Source organism: Amia ocellicauda, chromosome 7 (genome assembly GCF_036373705.1).
Source record: "Amia ocellicauda isolate fAmiCal2 chromosome 7, fAmiCal2.hap1, whole genome shotgun sequence".
Lineage (NCBI taxonomy): Eukaryota > Metazoa > Chordata > Actinopteri > Amiiformes > Amiidae > Amia > Amia ocellicauda.
In genome coordinates this window covers 34,496,811-34,516,390 of record NC_089856.1, presented here as the reverse complement: position 1 = coordinate 34,516,390, position 19,580 = coordinate 34,496,811, and the positions used below count along the sequence as shown (strand labels likewise).

The 19,580-nt window shown below is 36.4% G+C and overlaps 1 protein-coding gene across 1 annotated transcript in view; it reads left to right on the top strand.

Moving 5' to 3' along the window:
- LOC136753860 (uncharacterized) overlaps positions 1-19,580 on the top strand; it is a 65,165-nt gene that overhangs the window by 42,666 nt on the left and 2,919 nt on the right. Inside the window, exons 5-8 of the mRNA XM_066710244.1 lie at positions 4,471-4,679; positions 6,699-6,769; positions 16,642-16,687; positions 18,621-18,689. Coding sequence (XP_066566341.1) covers positions 4,471-4,679; positions 6,699-6,769; positions 16,642-16,687; positions 18,621-18,689 — 395 coding nt within the window. The remainder of the gene's footprint in view (positions 1-4,470; positions 4,680-6,698; positions 6,770-16,641; positions 16,688-18,620; positions 18,690-19,580) is intronic.

Sequence of the window (19,580 nt, the reverse complement as noted above, 5' to 3'; positions counted from 1 at the left end):
TTATTTATATAGAGATTTATCAATGTATTACCATTTATTTATATACATTTGGTGTACTACCATTATATTGATTGCTGTAATTCCAGACATGAAGGACACAATAGCTGACATAAGTGGGTGAAGTAATAATTCATGCTTCATGACTTGTACATTTAAGTTATTTTTTTTTCTTCACATCCATTTGTTCTCACTGAGGTTTACTAATAATCAGACAGACTGCTACAAGAGTCCCGTCTTGCCAAAAAATAGGATTTGCCCCAGTCTGGTAATCTATTATTAATTACCTGTGTGCTATCTTACCACTTCAATGCTCAGAGACTAAAATTAGGCAAGAAGTAAAGTGAGACTGGTGTCTGCTGGGCCTAGCTGGCAGTAAAATAGTTGCCTCAGTCAGTTAACTGAACAGGGAGGTGATTAGAGATCAGGTACAGTGATCAGTATCTGTTCAGGAGAGCACATCTGGACATCTGCATATAGCAATTAGTGAAGATGAAAAGGCATTATCCATGCTCTTGCAACAATTGCATTTTTGTATTAATTTTAAAATCTTACTTAGAACCTGATAGAAGTAGAGACTTTACATGTAACAAAAATATTAATTCCTATTAAAAAAAAAAAAGAAAATGTATAAAAAAACCACAGATGTGCAACTCATTTAACTAAGTAATTTTCCTTTAATGCTTAAGATAATCAAAGTCCCACTGTATTCATATCTTTAAATCTGGATCTGTCTATATATATATATATATATATATAGTTATCATGCCTTCAAAGATCTATAAAAATACTGCTATTAATTTTATTCAAACACTTGCTCCCTTGACACAGATATGTGAAGCATATTGAAATGTTGGGAAGCTGGCTTCTTTGAGTGATTCACTGGTGTGCTCTACATATTCTGGGGAATGCCCTACTGTTCAAGTACATGAAGTCATTTCATAAGCAATTTGTGAATTCTGGATCCTGTTACAGTTCTCACAGTCCGTGAGATTGTTTTTAAAACCTGCTGTGACAGTCTCTAATAAAAAACTAATAAAAAAAATAGCAAAATAAATTAAATAATAGGTGTGATGCACATCCCTTTGTTTGAACAAGGTTCCAATGGAGCAATTCGGTGCGTTATTTTAGGCACATGCCTTTGAAAAAATACAGACATTCGGGTTCATTCACGTGCTAAAGTTATAAAACGTTTACACCCATCATTGAGATTAAACATATAGGAAAGCACTTTTTAATGATTCTGGTTATTTTTTCCTTTCACAGTTCAGCTGCTTGTTATTACGAGTAGTTCTGTCACAGTCATGTTATATCACAGATGGCCCTTCCTAAAGCCGTGATGACTTCTTTACTTATTTTGTGCAAGATGGACATTTTGCTGTATAAGTGTTGGTTAAATATTGACAACATTAAATTAAACAGATTGAGAAACAGCTCCCTTACATCACTGGAACTGAACAAATTGTTTTTACAATTTTAACAGAAGTAAAGAGTATAAGCAAAATCAAAAGGCTGTCATTATGTAACAGGAGCAACATTATTTTATACTTTAATTCAATGTGTACTGTCCCATTTGCAATTTAAACAATAGGGAATGTAAAATTCAGTGTGGTGTGCCATATATTTTATTTCCCCAAGACCCCAAGAACATGAACTTGTATGATACTGCTTAATTTTCAATTTTCGTTAAATCCTGTCAACCTGAAGTGGAATGTTGAAAAGGGAGATCAATATTCAAATGCCACATTTCACAGCCATTAACCCCAAAACAGTGACTTCACACACACACTCTCACAGTGACCTCATACACACACACTCAGAGTGACCATTCACACACACACACTCGAAGTGAAATCACATACACTCTCAGAAGTGACCACACACACACTCAGAGTGACCTCACACACACACTCTCACAGTGACCTCACACACACACTCTCACAGTGACCTCATACACACACACTCAGAGTGACCATTCACACACACACACTCGAAGTGAAATCACATACACTCTCAGAAGTGACCACACACACACTCAGAGTGACCTCACACACACACTCTCACAGTGACCTCACACACACACTCTCACAGTGACCTCACACACACACTCTCACAGTGACCTCATACACACACACTCAGAGTGACCATTCACACACACACACTCGAAGTGAAATCACATACACTCTCAGAAGTGACCTCACACACACACTCTCACAGTGACCTCACACACACACTCTCACAGTGACCTCACACACACACTCTCACAGTGACCTCATACACACACACTCAGAGTGACCATTCACACACACACACTTGAAGTGAAATCACATACACTCTCAGAAGTGACCACACACACACTCAGAGTGACCTCACACACACACTCTCACAGTGACCTCACACACACACTCTCACAGTGACCTCACACACACACTCAGAGTGACCTCACACACACACTCTCACAGTGACCTCACACACACTCTCAGAGTGACCTCACACACACACTCTCACAGTGACCTCACACACACACTCAGAGTGACCTCACACACACTCTCTCACAGTGACCTCACACACACACTCAGAGTGACCACGTACACACACACACTCAGAGTGACCTCACACACACACTCTCACAGTGACCTCACACACACACTCAGAGTGACCTCACACACACACTCAGAGTGACCTCACACACACTCTCTCACAGTGACCTCACACACACACTCAGAGTGACCTCACACATATTCAAAAGAGAACATATAAAATATTCAATGCCATGTGCAAAACTGCAAGATCTATTGTTTATATCATTATCATGTATTTTGAACTTTGCATGGGCATTAATTTATTTTTAAGTGAAAGGAATGTTCTATCAGTGTGGTATATTGACTGTTAACACACAGAAAACACAATGCTGAAATTAAAGAAGAATAGCCAGAGTCCAAGCATTATGTGGGTTTATCTTTCACCAGTCGTCAAGCTTGAGTCAGTTCCAAAAAATTTGCTGCAAGAACTGAAATGATACAAGGGGGAAAGTTTCACCTGTCACAGATGCAAATCCCAATTTTTTCCTGTTCCTTAGTCTTCCTCAGCTTGTGCTCTGTAATAAGATTTTTTCCCCCCTAAATTAGTTTTCCAATGACTGCTTTTTTGGCTTGTCTTTAAAACTGGGTAGCTTCCAGGCACTAACAGGAATGTAAATATGGTATGAATCAACTTTTTCCACATTTTTTCCAAATGGTCCTTTTATGAAGAACAGATTTTCCATAAAGGAAATTAAAACGTCCGTAAAAATGCAGACACTGTGGTGTAGCTGACAACAGCCTTCTCCTGCCAGCCAACAAGTGGTTAGAAGAAGTTAAAAAAAAAATCTATTGCAGGTCATATTGCTTACATGTACCATAAATGTTTACAGTCATGTTACAATTGTAATAATCCAAGTTACAAAATAAGAATGTGAAATACAACTCTGTATTTTATTTTGACTGTGCATACAATCCATCTTAAAACTGAGAGTGATATTTTGATCAAGAAAAATAAAGAAACGTAGAGAGAATTGGGCTACATCATAAAGGTCATATACAAAGCAACGTTTTTTGGACCAGAATGAAATAGAGTTCAAATCTAAGCATAAACATTTTGACACTGATGATGTAAATACGCATTTTAACAGAGCAGTACATCTGAAGTGCCAGCAAACAGAGTCGTTCCAAATCATTGTTGATCTTCTGTAAGGCATTAATTTAAAATACATTTAGTTAACATCAATTACTCGTATATATAAAGTTATATATATACGATTTTGGTCAAATATTTGAGAATTATACTTTACCCTAGTGCTTATTTGAACTGTGACATTGAATATACATATCAATGAAACCTATTGCTTAACAACATTTTGGTATAAAGAATTAACATGTGTGATTGATCATTCAGTTGGAAGTATGATTAAACCAAATATGATTACTGGCAATATTTATATGCTTTAAATAGAAATCATATTTTACGTTTTTAATGAATGGTAAGTATTTAATACATAAAATACTTCATAATACACACAACCACACACACAAAAAGAAATATAGCAATGACAGCTGTGTAGTAAATTGGCTTAGCTTCAATACTGGAGCGTCCATTCATGTTAAAGGGCTTCGTTCTTATTACGTTGTCATCCTTCCGCTAGTTTTAGCAGTATCATCATCCTCATCTTCACAAAATGCTTCAGAATGCAATAAAGTTATTAAATCCCATCAAAGGAAAGGGATTTGGGTTTTGTTTTTCGTTTTTCAAACAGTTACATAGAGACTGGCCCACAGACGCACCTCGCTCCGCGATCAGGCCAGAAGCGGCGCGCTGTGTGTTTCTGTGGTCGGTGTGTTTCTGAGAGTGATAGCCTACAAATTCCCAGCAGCAGAAGACTAGCTAATGTAGTAGAGTGCCAGCAGTCTCACCAGTTTTCTTTTTGTTTCTCCTCAGGACGAGCAGCTGTCAGGTCAGCCCTCGACTAAGAGCCTGAAGCCATTGAGAGCCAGGACAACTTCACCTGAAGGCCAGCTTTTCTACAGACCAGAGAGATCACATAGATACCTCCAGGCCAGCGTGTTTGAATCAGCTGCTGAGGAGTGGGCTGAAAGACCACAGAGTACCTTTCCCGTGACCCATCTGGGCAGGCCCACCAGATCGAGGTACCAATGCTGCCCAGCACTCAACACACAGGCAGCTGGGATGCTCAGTGTTTTACCTCATGTATTTGTTTATTTTCTAGAGTAAAAGGTTTAAGTTACAATGCCGCTTAACTAGAAGAAATGTCTTTCATGAAAATGCAAGTCTATAAAAGCAGCACCATTATTTATTCATCATCACTCTATGGGCGGGAGTACCAGTGTGGTGAAGCAACACAGAATCTGAAATCAAATGTAAACACTTTTGCAAACTTAGTTTTTGTTGCTGGTGTTGTTCTTTGTTCTTCCCTTCTCCTTGGCCGATGCGCTGGGTGTTCGTGGCATGCTTTCTGTCTGCCATCCTTCCCTTGAGTTTGTACTAGCGGACATGAGCTAAAAACAAGAAAAAAGAAACAACAGACGAGCATACACTACAACCCAGTGTTTGAGAGTTGTCTATTTCAACCATGCTAAGCAATTTGTCCCTTCAAGTCATGCCAGTGTGGTGCACAAGCCACTAATCTGCTTAACTATTTGGAAACATTTTGTGTTTCCCATTTAACTGTTTGTAGTAAATGCTTCCAATGTCACTTAATTTAAGCTGCCCCAACAGCAATCAGCACAGTCTGTTTGTGTAACTATATCAGAGTGACAGAATGCATCAAGTAATAGACGAAAGCAATGTCACACTGTATCTCACCACACTGTGGGAGTATTACAAAGCCCACAACAGGCCACCTCTGGGTTTGATGAATGTATCATGTGAGCACAAGGGGAATGGGGAACCACAACACACACACAGACACATGGAAACAATGCGTTGACATTTCAGGCAAAAGCTGAAAATTCACTTACGAGATGTACTGGAAGCCAATGTAATGAGAAAATAAATTGAGTGGATCACCCGCTCTTCTTTGTTTTACTTATCCTTATTACAGGGAAATAAATATATCTCTGCTTTCAGTCTATACCCAAGGTAATGACCGGCTGTGATTATATGCTTTTCATATTGTGCTTTCAGAAATTTTTACATAAAGCGCTCATTTTATGCTAAATGTCAAATCCCTGACATGTGACTTCGAGGGATTTTTATGCTAATTTTATGAGCTTTAATATTCAGATTTTTTTTCTTTTTTTCCTGGGAGAAAGAGGTATCTTGCTTTACTGTAGATAGAGTCTAACCTTCATAGTTAACTGCCCAGGGGCCTTGATTTGATCCCTAGTTAGGTCTTATTGTAAGTGTTCCTCATAAACACACACACAAAAGAATGTTGGAATATCTACTAATACTTTTACAACACACACTTCTTGGACAATTACTTGATTACTGCTTGAAATAATTAACATGTAATTAGAGGTAAAACTATGCATTTATTAAGGTGCTAAGTCTTGTGTGTAGTATACATTTCAGTTGATCACTATTACTATTTTATATGCTCTGTGGAATCTTTTAGAGAAACAACTGTTAAAGTATAGAATATTAACAGAGCAGTAAACTGGTATATGGTAACTGTTAACTTGCAAACTTGCATTTGTTTTACTTCATTATTTGTATTATTGTTGTTGTTGAGGTTATTATTATACATTTAACCAATTCGTAAAACAAATGTAACCTTAGATGAGTCTCTAGAATATCACGTTTGAACTAAAGCATAATATAATTTTTGTAAACCGTAGACAGTTTTGTTTCCTCATTTAATATTTATAATATTTAAATACATTGGATGTGCATGGACAGTTTTAAGAAAGTAAGCAGAAATGAAAGACATTCTTTTAGAAAGATGGTCATTAATAATCAACAATGAAAAATAATCAAAAAACGGGGGACTTTTAGTAAAACATTTTCCATGACTTTGATTACATTTTATAATGTAGGAAAGTTTTGTTGGAAGACTTATGTGATTTATGCTACAGTGCTCTGTATAAACTAGTGGGTAGGTCAAAATGCATGTTATATAATAGTTCATTAAAATAAAGTATTATGGAACGGGTATTGAGTATACATTTAAAAAAGTATATCTATTTTATTTTGATTTCTTTTAGTATTTTAAGGACCAGACATCTTGCTCTCTCAGTGGCCAGTGATCCTCATCATAAAGAAAGAGCAACACTCAGTAAGTTTTATTTCAGACAAGATTTTCAATAAGATGAAAACAAAATAACTAGCATGATAACTGAACACTGGAAACACAGTCTGCAGTACACAATCACATAACATATTAAGTGGTTTCTTCTACCTAAGAATACAAATCTTAAATGCATTTTCCTTGTTTTATTTGTTTGTTTGTTTGTTTGTTTATTAAAAATGCATTTTATGTTTTCAGGGGTCCTTATTTAATTTGACCGCCCGCCAAGTGGAATTCAATATTGCTTGACTATCCAGGTTGCTTTTGTGATAAATTCAAGTCCGCCCTAATCTGACAGTTGTTTTTTTAAGTAATCATTAAACACAATTTATTTGAAGGTGATTTGTAGAGGATCATAAGTGTAAACGTGCCGTGTTGATTGTGGGATTAGCACATTATTGCTCAGCAGGCCTGACTCCTGTGAAGGCGAGTGGGGAGTTTGGTCAGTGGGTCAGACAGGACTCTGCATAGTCAGGGAGGCATGTCAGTGCAGGGAGAAGTGCTTGAAAGTGCAGCAGACAGGAAGAGATTCTTGTTTTTGAAGGGTGGGGGGAATCCTGACTCTTACTCTTACAGACTTTAAATAGACAGATATTTCTTAAAGCCAGCGTGAAATGTCAACAAAGCTGTTGACTGGTGTATCAGTGGAAAAAGTCTGTACCTTTTTATTTGTCAATATATGCCAATAAATAACTTTCTGTTTATATATATATATATATATATATATATATATATATATATATATATATATATATATATATATTTAAGTATTATGTATGTTAATGAATTGTCCTGTGTTGGAATTAGTACAGTATTTTTCTATGCATAACTCACCGGTGATTACTATTGGAGATCTGCATTAGCTTACTTGGTCAAATGAACACTGTTAGCAAAGAACACTCTGCGCTGAAAATGCGGCAATGTCTTATGCAAATAATTCATTTTTTCATTATGGGTGCATTGCATACTATTTCCATTCATTCATATATTAAATGTCATGCCTGTAGTTTTATTGTAAATGTTGACACTGCTATGAACATGAGTGGGCAAATGAAGAAGTAATAATTCGGATAATTCACAAATCTCCCTAATATCCCCTAATTTTATGAGAAGTGTATGCGCTCAGGGGTATGTTAAAAAGATAAAGTAACTTTATTGTTATTATTAGTAATAGTTAGGATGAATATTATATGGTATCATTTCACATTGTAATGCAGATTAATTGTACAGCTGTTTGATTTTATTTTGGTTTATTGGAGGCTTACAAACTTAGCATTCCCAGTGAAACAGAGCTGTTACAATGAAGTACTGCAGCTGGGCAGCACCATCTACTGGTTACTTTTATGTGTGCGGTTTGAGGGACTGTAATATGAAGATGAGGGATTGTACAGGTTTGTCTTTAATTGCATAGACAATTGGTCTTATTTTTATTTTTGTTTAAACTGTGTATTTGTATGTTATATTGGTTAATGTAAGATGAGATTAGAAACATTGCAGTGGACTGCTGGTAGGTTTAAAAGACCCTGATCAAACTGTAGCTCCAATGAATTAGAATGAGGAGAGAAATATTGTCCAAATAAATTCATAAATAAATAACTAAAAACAAATACATAAGTAGGATCGAAATAGTGATATAGATAGATAGTTATCTATATAAATAGATAGATAGATAGATACATATTACTCAGGCTTATTTAAACATTTTAAAAGAAAAGTATTCAGTTTTTATTAAAGTTATTATTTATTATCTTAACTGAACCCATTGCCTTCTTGGATTGTCACAGCTAGTTTGTTGATTTCATTTAGATAATGTATTGTTCTCAGATTCAGCACTGCAATACTTTTGAACCTGAAGACCATAACCAGTAAACTACAAAACAAAATCATACCTACAAAGTCATTTAGCAGCAGTGTTTGTGTTCTGCAGTAATTACACTTCTGATATTCTTATGCTAAGTTTACTATTCAAGTCTGTCAAACAGGACGTGTCATTTGAAGATTCTGAAGGAAAAATCCCACTATTGACAACAAAACATGACTGGTTAAAGCTGTTACTGTATGTATATATGAATTCACATATTGATATGTTTGTGTACATTTGAAGTGTTTGTAACTGTGCTGTACTGTAAAGGTTGCATACATATTTAGCTGACACACTGGCTAAAACAATTATTCTTCCATTAGATTCCTTTAAATCCCTGCTGAAATTGAACAGTACTGTAATGCAATAGAATATTTTGCTATTTCTTAGAAAGCTGTACGCAATTTAATTATCTCGGCTCTTCAGCTTGCTGTAAGAGAGAAAGCGATTCTGAAAACGATAAGCAAAAAGACCCTGTTCTGTGAGCAGATTGAGGGTGGCGATGCAATGATGGATAGACTCTGAAAAGTACATTATCTAGGATGCATTTGGATTGTATTTTTTTTCTAATGTAATAAAAATGCGGTTGTTTTGTTAAAGCACATGGAGATTGCTGTAACCCAGGCCACTGCCCTTTTTTCTGTCTCACATCAAGGTCCAATTCTACAGTTCTGGGTTCAAACTCCATATTCCATTTGGGCAGAAAGAGAGGAAAAAAAACAGGCATTTCTCTTTTTTTCTTCTTCCCCCGTAGCAAGCGTTAAGACATTGTGAGTGAACTGCTCCTTTGAATGCCTCTCAAGACTGCATGTATCTTTCCTATCTTAACAGTATCAAGGGTCTGTTCAAAGTAAACAAATCAATATCTCTGATATGAAGGGTGAAAACAAAGGTTACGTTTTTATAAAAAAAAAGATTTTTGTTTTTTTGGTAACAAAATGTTTTATCCTCCTTTTAAAAACATCTACCCTCAGAGACCGAATGACCTCTTGCTGCCTTTATATAATATATACGATGAATAAAAATGCCCTTATTTGCTCCCCCCCACCGATGTTAACTTGCTAACTGCATTTATATAATCAATGTCCTTCAGCTGATTTTGTTTCTGCAGCGTGAAAACATAAAAAACAATTCCGCAACAATTCTGGCCAGAAATATTCCTGAAAATTATGCGAGCAAAATCCATAAATAATCAAATAAATGAGCAATTGCCACCGTACTGATATGCTTATGATAAATCTATTAAATGTTTTATTACTAATAATTTGAATGGTTCTAATCACCTATGTATTTCCCTTAAATTGCAATACTCAATGGTGATAGACCACATTAAAGTACAGCAATTCACTAAGGTTATGCTGTGATTAAGGCAAACAGACTACACTAGTTCATTATAGCGGATTTTCCAAGGCATCAGATACACAGAAGCTTTCCAGCTAGGCACTAAACCTAACACTGTTTTGGAATCAGTCAGTAAAGCAGTGCTCTCACAGAAATATCCTGTTTGAAATCTGTATAGTTTCAGTTTCTGTACAGACCTAACGGCACTCAGTGGGACTAATATGTGCAGCAGGCTGTCGGCTGGACCCAGAGCTCTCAGACAAGCAGGCCGTCCTTTCGTCTCAGTTGTGAAAGCATCTGACTGCTTCCAAAGAAAACAAAAGAGAGAGAACCAGATGTGGGATGAAGAGAGGGGGTTTCGATACTGTGACGTGGCTATAACCCATGTGCTAAAAGAGACTGGGGAAAACTTGTGGGACCCCTCCGATATCACCCATGGGAGTCTGTGTCCTCCTGAAACAGTTGCTGTGGATTTCTCATTGTCTCATTGGCTTTAGCTACTGTTCTGTTACCATGGTTTCTTATACACAGAGGATTGGGAAGCTAAGAACTGTGCTTACAAAGAACATATCCTTGTTCCGTGACATTAGATCATGTTAAAGAGGAATGCCTTAATTAGATACCCCCCGATGTGGGCTAAAACACAGGTTAACTTGCACAGGTAGAATCTGGCACAACACTGCAACCCGCTTCTTTTGTTGGTGTTGCTTAGATCATTACAGACACTTTGCTGTGAAATGTTTGGTATGAAGCTACATCCAATTAGGAGTAATGTGTGGTGCATTCTACAGGTTCAATTATAGGACAGAATAAAAGTAAAAACAAATAAATAGACATATTTTTGTGCCATTGGTATTTCCACAAACACATTTTTCTTGTTCTTTTTTGTGAATTCAAAAGCAATGGAGAATCATGTTCTAGTCAAAGTTTTTTAAGTATTTATTTATTATATCACAAATAGTTTTTCAGCATTATTTTCTTTCTATTTACTTTTTATGGATGCTGTTTTCCTCTTTTGATTTGGATAGACATTTTTCAATGTTTTAGGCCTTGCAGGTCTGCCAATGATTCAAACCACAAGTGTGTCTGTCACACATTTATGCAATGCATGGCATGTATATTCCTATTTTTTGAGCTTTTAACAATACATATATGTTTCAGGTATGTTTGTGAAGTCCTAGTATAAAATAAATACTAAACTTCTTTTTTTTTTATATTAAAACCCTACATCAAATTCATGCATTTCTAACCTTACTGTATTTTAAAAGTGCTCTGTGTAAAACTTAAGTATGATATAAGGATTTGGTCAAGGGATGTCTTTATGGAACAGTTATTCTATTGAGCAGCCATTTAAACTAAATACATTTAAATGACTGCTTTATGACGGACTTTTGGAAATCATAAATTAATCATGGTGTTAGCTAATAGGCCCCCACTCTCTCTTCTCCCCTCCCCCCAATGCTACTTTACGATGTCATGTATCCATTACCTAAAGTGAGTGGGACTGAAAAGGATATGCAATATTCACGCGTCTTCATTTTTGGACTGCTGTGGAGAGTAGACTGCCTGTTGTGCCCATTATTGCAAATTAGGTTGTGGTCTCATCATGTGGACAGTAGTGTAATTCATTCCAATGAACACCAAAGCAGGGTTTGAACTTCGGGGTCTCACATGTGGAAGCTGGCTGTTTGTGTCATGCTGTAGTTTAAGAGAAAAAAACATTTCTAATTGACTGACATGTGTTCAGCAAATGTAATGGCCGCTTCTATTATTAAAAAAAAAAAAAAGAAACAAAACATGAAGAAGATTATTCTTGTTAGGGGACATTTAGGCTTCCCCATGTATATTTTGTTAGCGGTATATAACAGTGGTATCTGTGATTTTATATAAGCAACATTTAAACAAAATATTAAAAAACAAAAACAAAAAAATATATATAGGTATTCACACAAACACACCTGTATATATTATAAAATGGATTTTGAAACAGGTCACATGTGATTGTGTCATCATTCTAGATTGTGGACAGCAGCAACAATCCATCATGCTGTCAAGTTGATCTACCTATACGGATGCAATTACAGCACAGGGAAACTGTGACATTTCAAGCACCATGGATAAAAAAAGCATCATACAGTATTTTTCAGGACAGGCTTAACTGTTCCAGCTCTACTCTGTGCATTAAAGTTGTCCAGTACTCACTGTGAAGCTCTGAAGCCTGTTTTGTTTGTTTTACAGTCACTATTATAATCTCACAAATCACTTATCTGTCCTGAAGGATATCAGGTGCCTCAGTGTGACAATAATGACGTCCCAGGAGGTGTTAATTGATATTGTACTAGGGTAATTTGGCGTCCTGCAGCTCTCACTTTATGGACTTACTGGTGTCTGGCTAGGTAGTATTACTGCTAATGAACAACAACAAAAATCACTGTGACCTCTGGAGGAAGATGTGATGATTATGAAGCACAGTCTGCCAAAAAAAAAATAGTTAAAAAACGTTTAATTACTCTTCAGTGAAACAAATCTTGTATTGCCATTTTCACAGAAATACCTGTACAGGCAGCAGTGTGTACCATCTGCATGTGTAGCCCTAACAAATGAGAAATCTCTGTTAGAAGTCTCTGTTAACAAAACTGATATCTAATCTAGTAAGAAATCTTATTTTGCTGACACTTTTTGGGAGAGATTTCTTTACAGTGTTCTTTGTGTGTTCATATTCTTTCCGTTTCATTGCTATTTGTGGAACAATAATCTAACTAAAGGGAGGAATAATTTGTGTCGTTCATTTTGGTACTGGGCATTAGAATTAATGAAGGGGGGATCCATTTTGGTGTTCTTTACCACACGCTTTCGCTAACTTAAAGTGAGCAGCAATATAGTTGGACAACGAAGTGTAAATAATGCATTTCCTTTCATGGACTGTGGAGAAAGAATAAATGTTTAGAAATTGCAGAAATAAATGAGAAGTTTGAATGAAAGAATGGCTTAATGACCTCAAGGTGTTTTCTTCTTAAATAATGTAACAATCTGGGCTGAACAAAGACTGAAGAAAGTGTCTATTGAGTCTGTCTCAAGGCTAGCCTGTGGTAGTAGAGATAAAACATCTGCCAGATGTCAGATCAAACACCCCTCTTCTCCCACCGTCCAGTGCTTCCACGAGCCGCAAGAGGCCTCCGATTCTCCTGTGTTTATTTGGTCATGTACCCATTCATAATATTTAAACGCTGTTGTTTATCTGACGCTTAGCACGTGCCAGTGGGTTAATTCAGTGAATGATATGACATTAGTCTCGCTGTTCCCTGTGTCTTCCTTTTCTCTCCCAGTCCATTAAATGGCAAAATCACCCGCCCCAAGTCTATTGTGTGTGAAATCTGAACCTTCTGAAAGAAACATCACCAAAATGAGTGTCTAGCCATCAGCTGTTGGATACATTTCCAAAACCTCCTACTTATATTCTATTCCTTGCACAATGAGAGGATTGTGGTGGACAGTGGAGCTGTATTATGCTGTGCAATGAACTTCATTGTTCTTCAAATTATGTCAATTATAAAACAATGAGTTTCAGCATTGTAGAGCAAACTATGTTTCCCTGTACATTATATACATTTAAATAGCCTTTCATGCACATTTATGAGATTAAATTGAAGGCTGAATCTGATTGGAAGCTTATATTTTCTGAACAGTGGCCAGATACGACAAACAAAACGTATTTTATAATCTATAGCATGAACAAGAAATGGAACTGGGAAAGCAGAGCTGTTGAGACAGCCAACAGTTATGAACTCTGCCTTGTGTTGTCTGCACAGGTGATAACTTTCAAGCTGAAATCAAGCCCATCAATAACAACATTTACATTTCTGCATTTAATTAAAGTTTCCGTTTGAACACAGAACGCTGTAGGCTTGATTAATGGCTAAGCGATGTTGTTGACTTTAGCTTTTTTGCACATCTAAATATCCTTAAACACCATGCTCTTAGCCTGACACGAAATGGAAAATGAATGTCTGAAAGGGGTCATGTAGAGGGTTGTATCACTTGTTTTCAACCGGACCTCTCCTTCAAGTCTTGACATGAAAAAGTACCACTAGATCTGAGAAGGAAACCAAATGTTTTGAAGTAGGGTAGAACTGAAAACATGCAATAGTCTTGAACAATGAATCTCCTGTTGATAATATATATGTCAACTGTGTCATTTTCACAGTACTCCACCGATATAAAACAATGGTTTGGGCAGTTTAAAACATAGTCACATGGTTGGTACCAATCAAGACAAAACATAATTCACAGGAAGGATCTGAAGGGTCCAAAATGACTCCAAGAAACTATTCTACTGTACCGGCTTCACAATTGGCCTGAGCTCAGATACAGTGATTAAAGAATCACTACTGTTCTTGGAGTGCTCTGTAATAAAATAAGATCACTTCAGCCTGTTGTAGAATGCAGATGTTTCTATTAAATGTTTTTTATCTCTGCAATTTTGTCTCTATGAAAAGGATAGTACTTCACAATGCTTCAAACATATACACAGCTGCCTGTTTATCAGTTACCTACCATGGAACAGATTTGCTTTGTTTAGCCTCACACTCTTCATGATGTGTGTTTTTTTTCCTCAGCTTGCAATATACCTGCAGCAGCAGCGAGAAATGCTAATGCGTGTCATCTCTCTGACATTGCGTTGTAATGAGAGATTTGTTTCAGCGTTTCAAAGAATGAAAAACAAAGCAGAAGAAAAAAAAAACTTTCTCAGAGTAATACCTCCCAGCAGCAACATGCCCCTTATAACATTAAGCCTTTTTTCCCAACCCCCTCTCCGCCTCCTTTCTGTAAATTAATAATTATAATACTAATAACAATTACAGGATTACAACAACTACACAAAAAAACCATGAAACCACTAATGCCTTCAGGATTTCTCCTTGGATTTTAATATCCCACACAGTAATTCAGGGTCAAGTGAGACCAAATGTCTGCAAAGCAACTCAGACTGCAGTGATGGTGTATTGCAGTGGAGTTTGAAAGAATAAAGGAGAGGAGGTTAACACATGCAGTGTAGGAGTAGTTGGATCTGAAATGCCCTTTTTTGACATTTCATAACAAGTCTTTTTTTTTTCCCTGTGCAACGAAAAGATTGATAGTGTAGCTTGCACTCATCTCAAGGTGGACCAAACAGTAAAGGTCAGTAATTTGAGGTGAGTGCCTCGATATTGACTACAAAAAGGTTCTTGGCTGACTTGTTGATGAGCCTATTGTAGTAGCAGACTTATCCTCCCCCCTCCTCCTCCACCCCCACTCCTTTCTCTTAATGCTGAAGTCAGAAAATGTCAAAGTACTTCACACGCGTGCAATGATGAATACTCCTTGCATCTTTATAAATAACTAAAGGAAATAAAGTCGTCTGGAAGAGTGACTGACTGATTTCTCATTTGCACTGCCTAAGTATTCAGCTTAGTTTACCAGACCCATGAATTAAACTTGCGTTAACCCAAGCCATGTTTCTAGTTGCTGTTTCCTATCATTGTATTTAATTTCACTTCAGGGTGCTCACATTTCCTGCGCCGTCTACATTTGTGTCTTTGCCATATTTGTCTTACGCCCACCTATTAATTAATGCCCCCCATTTACTTTAACTAAATGGTTCCTTGGTTTTCTAACATTAGCAAGTGAAAACCTTCTAGGATGAAGGTCAGGAATCTGGTACTTAATTGAAGGAAAACAAACTGACATTTTTCTTCTGCAAACAGTGTTATTAGCGTTTAAGTCAAACTTCATGATTCATTAAGAAAAGGAAATTCAATCGAGCTCGACAGATGTGGAGGCCTGGGATCGGCGAAGCTGGCGTTTGCTGCAGCTGAGCACTTGGATAGAAGTTATTGATTGTGTTTACACAGAGACAGATCTCTAAGTGATCAGGGGCTACAATGAGAACTTTGTTTCCAGTTATGCAGAAAGTGAAAATTTGCCACTCAAGATCAAATGGCTTCTTTCTGTTTTATATTTCTGTCTATGGAGGCAGTCGAAACAGAGTTTGTTATCAATGCCAGACTGAATGTGTTAAGATTCCCTATTATGCTTTTTGATATCTCTTGAAATTACTTTCTCCTCCCCTTTTTCTGATTAAGTAACTTTAATATTAGATAGGTCAGACTCCTGTTTTGTTTGTACTAAGTGGTTTCACATATTGTAAAACAAATTCAGATAGTAAGCATACATACCTGATCAAATTCTGACTGTTTAATGGACTTTTAAAACATGTATGTATTTACTGTAAATGCAAAAAGTAAAATAAGTATTAGTCTAATGGTGTCTTAAGAAAATCACCATTTTATATGTTTTTGTAATGCAGTAGCTTAGTTCCTTTATTGCTATTGTGATAATGAAATAATTCATAATAATACCTCATGCAAAAATGTTCCTTTAAGGATGGAGTTAATGGAGTATTAGTTTGTTTATTATTATGAAGGCTTAATTTCAAGTAAATATCTTTTAGATCAAAACAGAGCTTTTATTTTTATTTTGTACCCTTTATAGAATCGTATATGTCGGCAGCGCTGTTTTAATTATATCTACTGTACCCAAAGTATTTATTTTGTATTAACATTTAACTCAAAGAGAAGATGGCTGAGAATGATAATTAATAATCTCTTTCCTCTTTTAGCTCCAAAGAAGTGCTCTTCCAGTAGACCACCTCTGAATCCCAGGGAGTATGTGCTGTTTTTATTTTTCTCTCTATTTCCTAGAAGCTTTTGGTGTGATATTTTCCTTTCCCTAATGAGTACTAAGTGGCCAATACTTTCTTATGCAGGAAACTTATGTCAAACTAATTAACTTTTAATGAGAGGAAACCAACTGATTAGAGTGTTTTCCTTGGCACATAAAGCAATTAATTTTGTGTACAGTTTCAACTGTATACGCTATGGATGATCTATCCTTAGCCTGCCTTGTGCTGTGCGTGCCTGACGGTGTTTATTTGACTAAATGGTGCTGCAGCCTATTATAGCTGGTGTGTTGAAGGGTTTGTACTGTCCAGCTTAAGGAAGTTGAGAAAGAAAAAGTGCTGAGATAAGAATTTCGCAGTCGGTTTTGTTTTATTTTAATCGCAATAATTAGAAGTGAAAGAAATGGTGACCAAACGAGGAGGAAGCAGTTAACAAAAATATAATTCTTTTCAAAACTGTTTGTTTGGGCGGGGGATGCGTGTAAGGAGTGCCTGGACTTTACTGCCTCCGGACTGTGATTAGAAAATTAAGTCACACTGTAAAACAATAAAACCACTGAAACGCATGGCCACTGTGAGATTAAATGGGTAGTACTTCTATAAGAGAGAACAGGTAAATAAAATATAATTACTGGACAGTGATTTCCTGATAAACGGTAAAGTATGCAACATTTGTGTTCATTTTCAGTCCTTAATTTCTCAAATATCCCATGTCAGTGTAGATACTAAAATAACTCAAATAAAACAAAAACACATTCAAGGGATTTTAACAGACACTGGATTTTCTAACTGAGAAATAGTAGACCTCTTTTGGGGGTTGAAGACCTTACCTTGTGATAACACCATTAAAGCACGTGATACAAAATGTTGCACCAGCATGCTTCAAAGCTCGGGTTGTACTATGCACCTTTGAGTTAAATAATGCATCAGTATTTTAAGGTTAATGATTCTAAATCAATAGGAATTGCATTCAGTGGCAATCCAAAAGAGATCAAAGAAACCCTGTCAAGTGATGGCCTGCACTGACACTGCCATGCTTACCAAATGTACAAGCCGGTCATCATTGCTGGGCTTCAAAGAGACCAGTGATCAGCTGCCAAGACAGTGTGAGTACAGAGATAAACAGACGTGTATGATGGACTCATGGTGATTAAACCCAGCATAGCATTTTCAATCATCCAGATCACAACTGATCACAACACCCAGAATAGGCTTAGAAAGTGATATTTAAGAAAACCATGCTATATATATATATATATATATTTTTTTTTTGTGTATGTGTAAATATATATAGATATAACCAATTAATGTTGATGATTATAATTTGGATGGTAGTTACATAGTTATTCAATGGGTCCTAAGGATTTGTATTATATAATTTGTTATTCATAAGTGTGTTTTCATTATTATTATTATAAAATACACAAAGGTCAGTAGTCTAGTAAAAAGCCTTCACAGCAGTGTTATAACAAGGTGGGATTTAGGACTAGGATGCAGAATCCCTGTCTGCTTGAAAAAGCACTTGTACCGGGAAGCTGGGTCTGTTTAATATTCACAGACATTAAGCGGCACTACTGAGAGTATGGAAATGCTGCTATTTCATCTCTCAATTACAAAATTAGTTTGAAGTTGTTATGTTAGTACTTTATCTGTCACAATATGGCTCAAGTTTGTTGAAGTATTAAAAACCAAAAAAGCAACTGCAGTTGGTAATGTTTCAAAGAAACCATCCCTTAAAGATGAAATCAATCTTGTTTCAAGTTTATACCCTTGCTTTATGATTAGGGCTCTAGGGGTATATTTGGCTGAAAAAAAAGTCTTTTTGATTTGTCAGAAATTCTTTAGATTAATATGCAGCTGTCATGGCAAAGCAAATCTAGACCTCATTGCTTCCTTTTATCTTCTCTCTCTCACCCCAGGCTGCAACCAGTGTGCACCTCTGTTGGAGAGAATGTCCATTCTTTCCTGATTGGAGCGCGCTATAATAGGTCAGTCGGCAGGAGTTTACCACATTCTGCACACGCAGCGCCGCATGTGTGCCGAGCCACTGAAGTCCATACTAACACAGTCATTGTTGCTGATGTGTCCTATGTTGTCAGCTGAGCAAATACAGTATTTCTTATTCTATGTAGAATTAAAAAAAGAATAATCTAACAATATTTCATTTTATATGGGCTTAAAATATTCTTTCTTCTAATTGACTTTGATGTGCCTTTGCATGTATCATCTAGTGCTAATTTGGCATGAAAAATTTAGATTTTTTTGATGATTTGAGGTCTTTAAAACTACTTTGTGGTTCAATAGAGTCATGTCAGATCAAGCACATGTACAGGCCTCCAATATCATTTAATTTCTCGATCTGCAACCATTTTGCACAGGTGGTAACGTATCTTATCAATTTTCTTATCACATCTAAGCAGCTCCATCACATTCTATATGCAGTGATAATACACAATGAAGCATGGTTGTATAATATAACATTTACTAGCCAACAAGAACCGATTCACATGAAAGTAATGCAGTTTTAATAATGAATGCATTTCAACAGTGACACTAGCTAATCTAAGATTACTTTTTAGAACAAAATGTGTTCACCACCTTCACACACAATTATAGACAGACTCAACAGAATACATGTTTGTGGAAACCATACAAAGCTTTGGGAGATTTTTATGACATTGTAATTTATACGTTTTACTGGACAAGACCAGCAGCCCTGGTCTGAAACAGTGTGACAGTGACCATGGAAATTGTTCAGTATAAATTATTATGCTAGGCAGAGCCACACCTGTAAAAGTTAGACAACCATTGAAGCCTCTTCCTTATGAGGGCAAAAAAATTCTCACAAAAGGCAGGATGGTGAGGTAGCGTCTGTGTTT